At 43.1% G+C, this 10166-nt stretch overlaps 1 protein-coding gene across 1 annotated transcript; it reads left to right on the top strand.

Annotated features, from left to right (window-relative positions):
- Positions 1–2403: 2403 nt before the first annotated feature.
- On the top strand, positions 2404–9874 carry DMRTB1 (DMRT like family B with proline rich C-terminal 1). Its single transcript, XM_071750084.1, has 4 exons — positions 2404–3022; positions 4721–4953; positions 5201–5345; positions 8498–9874. Exons 1-4 carry the CDS (start codon positions 2623–2625, stop codon positions 8602–8604), a joined length of 885 nt encoding a protein of 294 aa, XP_071606185.1. The 5' UTR covers positions 2404–2622; the 3' UTR covers positions 8605–9874.
- The last annotated feature ends 292 nt before the right edge of the window (positions 9875–10166 follow it).

The following is a 10166-nucleotide window of genomic DNA, read 5'->3' as shown; positions in this document are numbered from 1 at the left end:
GTCATTTTAAGTAGGAATAAAGGAGAAAATTATAATAGGCATGAAGCTGCATCCACATAAAATTCTACATCTCATTCCAAAAATTTATTTTGAAACTGTTATATCTTCTCTGTGGGATGGTTTTGCTAATGGTGTGTGATAAGCTAAGTCAAATCTATATATAAACACATAACAGGGTTGGAATAGGAGAATGTCTTTGAGCTGTCTGCAGAAATATTTACCTTACAAGTAAATTAAAATGTTCACTTTTCTGCAAGAAGCAAATCTACTTATTTTTGAAACAAACTGTATAAGAGTGTGATAAATCCTGAATGCTTTGGTGAAAATCATTCCTAAAACTAATCACATGACTCTGAAGGATGAGGCTTAGTTGCAGCCCATGTGTACTTTTTTGGGGGGAAGAGAGATAAAATGAAGTGTGTTTGGGTAAATATCTGAAATAGCAGTATTATGTGAATCATAATAGAAGCTTACTGGGGAAAATTTACACAGCCTACCTTTCTCTTCCACTCCTTAAATATCCAAATGAACACAGATTGTGTATCTATGAAAAAATAGATTTTTTAAAAATGTGTCATCTGTCTACATTCTACATTCATTCTGCATTCTACAGCTAAATATGCACATCCTCGACATGCAGCAAAAATATGGAGCATAAAATTAGGAATATGTTATCTGTCTGTATTTAATGCAGAGTCAATGGTTAGAATGATTATGGAAACATCGAGGCCCTGGCAGAAGTGAGCAGCACTTCAAGACTGCATTTAAGAGTAGCTTTTATAGAAGGCCAAACACCAGCCAAACACTTTCCTGAACTAGGAAGAAATAGTAACATTTTTAGGTCAATTTTTCAAAGCTATTCAGCCTCAATCCACACAGCACATGAAGCTGGCTTTCTAGACGGTGCTTTAAAGTCTCCTGGTGCAAATAGTCTGCAATCGAGGACCAGGGAGGTGATTACATTTTCATGTGTCCCCCTCCCTCTCACAAAAGGAGCTGCTGTGCATGCAACCCAGCACCCAATTTCCTCAGAGCACTTTGCTGGTCCCTCTTCGGTGACCTTCTGTGTGTCTGTGCATATTTGGCCTTGCTGTTGCATCAGATCCCTGAAGGCCTGGGGGCAAAAGCGTTGCTGAGAGCCCCTCATAGAAAGCAGCTCACAAAGTTTCAGTCTGCAGCTGGGATAGGAAAATCTGCAGGCTGGGATTGCTGCTGTGCACGGTGGTCTGGGGACTGTGTGCCTTTGAGGATTTGGGTCAGAAGTGTTTTTGAGAGCAAGCCTGGGCTTGTATGCCAGTATTACACTTACATCTGCCCAGGAGACAAAATCCTGCTGGAAACCTGCAGGACTCTCATGCAAAGTCCTTCTGGGTCTTTTGCAAATTGAGAAGCCTGAGGCTGAGCCTTGGGGCTTGCAGGGCACAGGGGATGGCTGCTCACTCTTAACCCAAACTGTTGCCAAATCTCTTAAAGTGCCTGATTCGCCAGGGTCTGCCCTCCCCCCTGTGTTGAGGGGTGCACCCAAGTCTGTAGGAAGGTTTGTTCTAGTGGAAAGGTTTCTGCCAGGCTGCTGTGAAACATGTTGTGTTGTATAGAGGAATTGTTTCAGAGCAGCAGGTAGCAGTCACCTTGTTCCCTTGAAACTAATTGGTAAAAAACTGCACAGCTACTTGGTAATTATTTTTATGGTGTTTTCTTTAAGGTAGAAGAAAATATTTTCATCTCAAAATTAGCTATTGCATTTGTGAGGAAAAGTCAGCAGTGGCAAGTCTTATATTGCAAAGTGGAGAGTTTTGTCGTGGAAATGGGCTACTGTGTAAACCATGGATTTGTAGCTACCAGCAGTAACAAATAACAAGTGCTTTCTAAGCAATACTGGAATTGAAGCATTCCTATATTTCTAATTGAAAGCCCGTCTTTGTTTCCGGAGAATAAGGAATTCCAAGAAAAAGAGACAGGTCTTTCAAATGACATCCGCTTTCCGCCTTCATCTTAGTACCTTGTTTTGAAGAACAGAATGATGAAACCGTGGGTTGTGGGTTTTATTTCTGCTGAGGCAGTCACTGCTCCTGATCAAGAGAAGCATGCTGCAAATTGGGAACGAAACATAACCAAAATCCTGTGCATGTTAAAAGCGAATGCATAAGAGTTATGAAAGTGCATGCGGATGTTAAATTGCCAAAAGGGAAAAACTATCACTTAAGGCAGTTGTCTAAGGGACACTGAATTTCTCTCCCCACACGTGCAAAACTCCCACCTCTGCACGCAGGGCACTGAACTAAAATGTCTGGCAGGCTCCCTCCTGCTCCTGCAGACACAGTCCCTGCTTGTCTTCCATCCCCCATGGCTGAGCCCGGGCTCCAGCCCGCAGCCGGGGCCTGAGGGGGAGGCGGGCAGGTACAGCCATGCCGGGCTAAGGGAGGGGAGGCCTGCGGGGCCGAGGCAGCTCTGGTGCTGCAGGCTCCCTGGAGCAGGGCATTCCCCACCCGCTGCCATGGGCTCTCCTGCCCCGCCTGCCCAGGTTGCTACATGCTGGGACAGCAGTGGCCGTGCCTATATAAGAGCCCCGAGGAGCCAGCAGAGCTGTGCCAAAGTGGTTAAGCCAGGGTTGGGGTGTGTGCCATGGAGGCTGAGGAGGCTGCAGCGGCGAAGGCGACGGTGCGGACCCCCAAGTGCTCCCGCTGCCGTAACCATGGCTTCGTGGTGCCGGTGAAGGGCCACGCCGGACACTGCCGCTGGAAGCTCTGCCTTTGCGAGAAGTGCTCCCTCATCACTGAGCGGCAGAAGATCATGGCGGCCCAGAAGGCCCTGAGGCAGCAGGTGCCCGACCCCCCGGCTGGGGCAGCCGCAGGGCCCGCTCCCTCCAGTGAAGGCCCCAGTGCCACTGAGCAGAGAGGCCATGAGGGCATGAAGGGCACCCATGAGGGGTCAAAGGGCACCCAGCCCACCAGCAGCAACAGCAAAAGTGCAGCGAGCAGGGGGCCAGCACCATCTCCCAGCAGCCCTCCCTTCTGGGACTACGGTAAGGACCTCTCCCCAAACCCTCTTCCCCTGTCCTACCATCCTTCTGTGTTCATCTCCCTCTTCTCCTCATCAAACACGGTTTGCACCCACCCGATTCCTCAGGCTCCAGCTCTGGAGAGACATTCCTGCTGTCTTTCCTTTCCTCCCTCGATGGACGCAGGTACCCAACTTGCACGTTGAACGCGTGACCCTGCATTTATTTTCCTTTTTGCAGGGTTTGCAATGCTGGTCATGCAGCTCTGCAGGGCTCAGGGTGCTTGGCCTTGTTCCTCATTGCAAGGTTGAAGCTTAAGCAAGGGGTATTTTTCTGAGAGGGGAACTGGTCTGGGAGAAAAACCAAACTGTGATCCACTGTGCAGTACAGGTGTGCTTGTGGATATTGCTGTGAGTGCTGTCTCACTGTTTATAAATTCAGAGGCACAAGTTTCCCGATACAAAAATGCTGAAAAACTCATCAGTGGCAGGAAAAAGGGAAGTGACTGATGCAGTTGCCTCAAGTAAGCATTTTACTATAGCACTGTAAAAGAAGGAGGCCTTTTGTCCTTAATTCCTGTGACAAAGACTGAACTTGTCTGAAATCACTTGGTGTAAAAGTACATTTGATATTTAAGATCAGAGCATAGATTTTGCAGGTGGAACAGTTGTATGGTCTGCCACCTCTTAAACTGCTTCCTTTAATAGAGTGTTTCATGTGACTTGTCTAGTTTATTACCATTTATTATAGTAACTTCATACTACTATTTACTATAGTAATTTTATGGAAATCCCTGATGACTGCAGTAGTCATTAGACTGAGCCTCTGGAGAGTTGGCAGCCTGCAAGACAAAACGCTGTTCTGAGAAGCCCAGAGGAAAGAGTAATTTCTGACATCTCTAGTTCCCACCTAATCTGTCAGTAGCTCTTCCTTTTGTCTGTCAGTAACCGTTCCTTTTTTTCAGCTTTGTTTCCTAAGAAAATGATGTTTTGGATGATGCTAACTCTACATCTGCCTGTTAGTCCTTCCCCTAATAACACTTTTAACTTGCTGACCAATTTTAGAAAAAGGTTAGGGACAAACAGTATACTTCTAGTATTCCAGAAGCTGACCTACTCTCAAAGCAAAAACTTCCACTTTTCTATCAACAGGATGATGTGTAGACAAGAAGACCCTAGTCATATTCAAATAACCACTTTTTTTTTTTTTTTTAAAGACTTCAGAGAGGCCACATAATATTCCAGATGCAAGATACAAAACAAAGGAAGTAACAGATACATGCATCTGAAATTGCCTGTGTATGTCCCCAGAAATGTGCCTTTGTCTGTAAATTAACTTGTGAAGTGACATATGGGACTAAAGTTACAACTCTTTCTGTAGATTTTTAAGTTCTGCTGGAGTTAAAACCCTTAAGGTAGGGGTTTTTTTGCTGTTGCTGATGTACTGGAAAGGTAAGATTCTGCATCCAGTGCTTTACTAAGGAATAGCTTCACAGTGCACAAGGCAGGAAAGAATACAGATCGTTCTGTGTTACAGAATACTCTGCTGCACTTTTCCTTAGTTCCTTAAAAAAGCACAAAATAAATAAATAAGGAGATGTGCATGAAACTAAAGGGTCAGATTCTCCTGCCTGAGAGTGGAATTTGATCCTGCAGCTACTTCTACTAAACTGCATGGAATTACATGGCTACTTTTCTTTGTCCTTTTTTCGTTGTTTCCTAGCTCACCCTGCTTTACCTCCAGAATACATGGTCAACCCAGAATACCTGGAGAGAGAACCTCCAAAAGTGTACCCTGGGTATTCTGGAGTATACCCTTACCACCCATTTCCCATGGGATTTGCCATCAATCAGCCAAGTTGTCGGGGAGCACCATCACCTCCAGGGGTACCACTTCAGAGAGGTTTCCGACACATTGCTAGCAACTATGGAGCAGGAAATGTAACTTCTGTGTCAGTAAGTAGTGGTCTTTTAATTATCTCAAGAAATACTGGTCTTTACCTTTAGCTGCCTCTTTGCTGTTAAAGTACCCATGAAAAGTTACCATGCTTATCAGTTGCTTCACGTACGTGCATGGACAAAATGGACAAAAAAATTAATATCCACAGGTAAAAATTGAAAGAGAAATTGTTTGACAATAGAGTTGTGTCCTATGGAGCGTCTTTAATGGAAGATGCTTTACTTCATGATTTTTTTCCTGCAGATTCCAGATGGAGGTGGAGATTTCCATCAAGGATACTACGCTCCTCTGCCTCAGTTCATGCCACCGAATTTTCTGCCAGGGATTCACTACCTTCCTCCTCCCCTTTCATTGAACATGTTGGCTGAAACAACCAAGGAAGCACATGGTAAGGAAGCATGACTTGAGCCCTGGGACACTCAGTTTAAACCTGGTTTCAATACCCAGCCAGAGAGGTGGAAGCCTCTAGAGACTCCCTAGTTCACAGGAGTTCCCAAATCCCTGTGATGGAGCCAAAAATGAGATCCTGAAGTACCAGGACACATTGCCAGGCTGTACAGCTCTAGCCTGACACAGGGGAAGCATCCTGGCATGTTTGAGCTTTCCAGCTGACAAGCACCTCAATCTTGAGCAGATGCTGGAGGCCCCAGGACTCAGAGCTAGTGCAGAATAGGATCTGTAACTGTTCTCAAAATGAAAATATTTTTCTTTCTAAGTACCTAGTTTACAGGAAATGTTTAAAAAGTACTTGCTTCTGCTGCAGTGTAGACAAAACGTTTAAAAAAAAATGCAGACTAAGAATTGGCATTAATGATACGGAATTTCTTGCTCATCTGAAAATCCTACATTTTAATTGTTGCAAAATGAAAGATTGAATCTTCAAACTATCAAGTTGTTTTCTTGAAGCTCACAGGATTTTATATTTCTGGCATAGGTTAAGTCTTTGTGTTCCTCTCTTTTGTGTCTCTTTCCTGTATTGTGCCTCCATGTGGACAGAGTTGTGATTAATTATATTTGCACATTTTTAATTTGGCTGCAGCTAGCTTTGACCACAAGAGGGTAGAGCTGCTCAGAAAATTAACCACTCACACTGCATGAGTGAATAGCCAGTTCTATTTTAAATTCTTTTTGGAAATGAAGATTAAAAATACAACTTAATTTTTCTTCATGATCATGAGAATAAAAGTTTTCTAATCAGTTAATTAAACATATTGCAATAAGCAGTGAAAACCCAAATCTCTTGCATAAGAAGGAGGAGAAATAAAGGAGTATAATTTGAAATTAAAAGATTTTGATAGTGGTTAGGTGGGACAAAATATAGGTTGGTGGTTTTTTGGCCTGGTTTTGTGACAACATAAGGCTTGTGCAGTCTCATTTTCTGTTTATGTCAGTCCTCTCATAGCTTTTCAACCCCCTGGTTATTTTCAGCCAAACATTTCTGTTGTGATCACAGGCAATATTGATCTGCAAGGGAAACAGATGCCTCCCACCAAGTGGCTTGTTTGCAGCCATGTCGTGGTGCTTGGCTGGCAGTCAGCTAGCACTCAATTCCTGACTGATTTGTGTGTGCCTTGGCTATCAGCCAAGTGCCTGCCACTCAGCCCAGCAGTGGCCACACATCTTCAGAGCAGGCAGAGCATACCTGCTTCTTTTCTGGCTGGAAAGCCAAAGAAAAGTAAGCAGGAGATGTGGTAGACAAGGGGAATATGAAGAATATGGTGGTGGGGGGTGGTGTGCAGGTGTCATAGAAATGTAAAATTATTTCAAGATACAAAGGAATCAGGATTTTAATGCATCTTGAAGGAGATAGCTGTGTGCTGGTGGTGAAGTAAGAAGGGCTGATTTGTGTGTGTGTGTGGGGGGGGAAACTGAGGGCTGGCTGTCAAACCAGGAAGTGTATGTGAGGATTAATGGGTTTTATGATTTGGAAAGGACAAAAAGCTCTGGGGGATACTGTAATGGCAGAGAACCTGAAAGGAGCTGCAGCTGTTCTGTTGGAGGGTGTGGGAATGGGAAGGAATGGGAGGTAGCAGACAGATGTAGGGGACATTGAGAGCAGTAGTGGTATTGCACGAGGAAGACAGAGGAAATCCAGACTTGTGCTGGACAATCGTGAAAACAGGCAACTGGATAAAGAAGTGAGGTCATGAGAGCACCCCCCTAGAGAGCAAAATGCCATCTCATGACCTCAGCTCTTATTACACATCACAACCCAGGCACAAAGCCACAGGAAACAATGCATTGGGCCACTTAGAGAACAATCCAGTTTTCTTAGGACTATGGAGAAAATACAGATTAATTCCATTACACAGTATTTGTGTTCCAGAATATGTAGGAATTTTCAGCTGTCACCCGGTGAGGGGGGATACTTCTTCATCAGGTCACGTACAAAACAGCCTGCCAGCAGAAGATGGAGATGTAGAAGGAAGATACAGTGAAAATAATAGTTCTTTGATTCTGATACTAAAGAGGTTTGAAAAAAGAGAAAACCTGTAATATTTAGTGCATAGGAATGTTAGGATTGCATCATATCTTTTTCCCCAAGAAAAGAACTGACTCAAACCTGCAGTGGTACTCGGAAACATTCTTCCTCCAGAGATACCTCCAAATCTGAAGTGAAATGGGTTTCCTGGCAAAACTCTTGCAGAAGAATGAATAAAAAACATCTAGCAGGGGATGGCTGGTGAAAAGAAATGTCTGTGATTTCTGCCCTGAAGGGAATCTGAAATTAAGACAAAATGAAAAAAAAACCCTGAGTCCTGTCTGAAAAAGATTTTCCAAGGCTGGAAGCTGATGCCAGAAAGGTTTGAGTCAACATTTGACTTCAGTTGAATGACTGAGGCCAGTTAGGCTTACAGCAGTGAAGTATAGGCCATGTTGTTACACAATTTCATGCATTATTGACTAGTAATGTTATGGAAATGTGACAAAATAAACACAAGGTATGTCCAGTAGAACAGCCAGTACAGCATCTGAGGATAGAGTCTGATTGCAGACTTGTTGGCTTTCTAAAAGAACAAGCCACAGAAAAACAAACTAAACCCCAAGTCACCTAAAAGGAAATGAGAGAACTTTTCATGCAAATAGGCAAGTAAATACTTTATAATTGAAAGTCCCTAGTGGGATTAGAAGAAAGGATTATTTAGTCTGTCAAGGCCTTTGAGAATTGACAGGAGTGTTAAAAAAACGTGGCACAGATTCACTGAGATTAAGTGGGCAAAGAATCTGCCTCATACTTCTATTCCAGTGCAGCTTCAACACTTCCCATCTTGAAGCACTCTTGCTACATTTCTTCAAGCACAGCTGAAACCATCAGCTGCTGTCTGGAGTGCAGTACCTCAGCTCAGAGACCTGGAGCTCTCATGGTCAAGCACCTTTGAATTAACTTGGTTGAAAAACAAACTGGATTGAAACTAATTTTGCATTTCCAGTTTACTTGGGAAATGTGACTGATACCACGTATAATGCAAATCCAGGGCTTGGGGTTTTGGGCTTGTTTGCTTGTGCCTGACCTTTTTCTGTTCTTTACTTTTATTTCAGCTCCTGAAGCTGGCAGTCAGGATTCAGAGGTGGTTCGTGAACATGGCCAATCATCTTCTTTCCCAGAAGAAACAAGCAGAGACCAATCTGTATATTCAAAACAGTAAATGAGCTGGAGAAGAGCTCAGTAGCAGGCAGCTTTATTTTCATTTCTGAGGAGTGTGTTAGTTAACATGAGGGTAGAGTGACACTTAGTCACTAAGCAGCCACAAAAGCTAGCAGGGGATTAGTCCCCTGCCTCACTTTATGATCATGTTAGAGCTGCCAGGCTCACAGCTCTGCCTCCCCAGCACTGTGAAGTCCTTGTTCCTAAAATATGTTTTCCAGAGCCATGGTAAATCCCTTCCCCCCTTAAGCAGGTGGAAGCAGCAAGTGATTATAATTTGTTACTTTTGCTGAGGTTAGATGGCTCCCTGGCTTTGGAGTGAGGTCTCTGAGCCATGTGCCTTCTGTAGGCTTTTCATGTAGTATCACAGTAGTCAAAATATATTGTTTGTATATCAATTTGCTATAAAGGAAGCCTGGTTCTGGATATTATAGAAGAGTTAAGTGATGTGGAGCCCTAAGACAGAGAGAGAGGGTGGGAAGACAGCCTGGGTTGCTGATTTTCTTGGCTGCCTAGGAGCATGATACACTGGATTCAGCAGGGTAAGGGAACAGTAGGTTCTCGGTACACTTGTCAGGAAGGGCATGGGAGGAATTTGCAGAACAGTCTGATAGAGGCTGAAATCCTCTCCGTCCACATTGTTTTCTGGGTGAGCTGCCTTTATAGCACCTTCTGTTCAGGTTGGGGACAGGCCAGTTTGGAATCACCTCTTGTCACACAGGATTTTTAATGTCCATGATAGTTTATACATAATCTCAGTGTTGTTTAACTCAGTGCAGCTGAAAGTAAACACTATGATTTTTTTTCCAAAGGCCACGTGTAGACAGCTTTATACTTGTGTATTGGAAGTGCACTGTGGCATATGAAAGGTGTGGAGAGATTGCCTAGGAAACTGGGCCTAAACACCATTTAGAATAATAATTAGTCAAATGCATACAGATCAGAATTTTCAGTGATAATGTTTAAATAAAATTGAAAGGTACATTCCTCTACTGTTTTGCCTGCAGGAACTGGTGTTGTATCAGTTGTTAATATTTGAATAATTCAAGGAGAATTTTGTATAATTAAAAAAGATTCATTAAGCTGTTGGAATGGTTTTGATTATTTGAGGCTTGCATATCTAAATGCATTCTAGCCAAATGTCAGATGTTGCCTTGAACAGCTCTGTGTAACAAACTGCTCTGGAGATTTAGGCATCAGTATTTTTCTTGTACAAGTTTTGACTTATGCTGTAGAAGTGAGTGCAGTAAAATAAACTTTGTTCTTTTCTACTACTTGTATTAATAATCCCTTGCTCAATCCAAGATGTAAAGAAATTACTCAAAACTGAATTTTTTTGGTAACATAGTAGATGATTCCAGCACACAACCAGGGTTTTGGGGGACACTGAGTGCCAAGTGGCAAACTTAAAACTGCCAGCAATAAAAATTGAAAAACAGATGCAAATAATCTGATGTACAAGTTGTTGCATACTACATTTACAACAGTGTCTTTGCTGCCAGAAGTGTCCCAAATCTCCTCTTAAAATTGTTGTCTGCTTTGGAAAATCTGGATACTTCTTTA

This window comes from Heliangelus exortis, chromosome 8, assembly GCF_036169615.1.
Source record: "Heliangelus exortis chromosome 8, bHelExo1.hap1, whole genome shotgun sequence".
Classification (NCBI taxonomy): Eukaryota; Metazoa; Chordata; class Aves; order Apodiformes; family Trochilidae; genus Heliangelus; species Heliangelus exortis.
The sequence above is the reverse complement of the archived record's forward strand: the minus strand, read 5'-3'. Positions and strand labels throughout refer to the sequence as shown.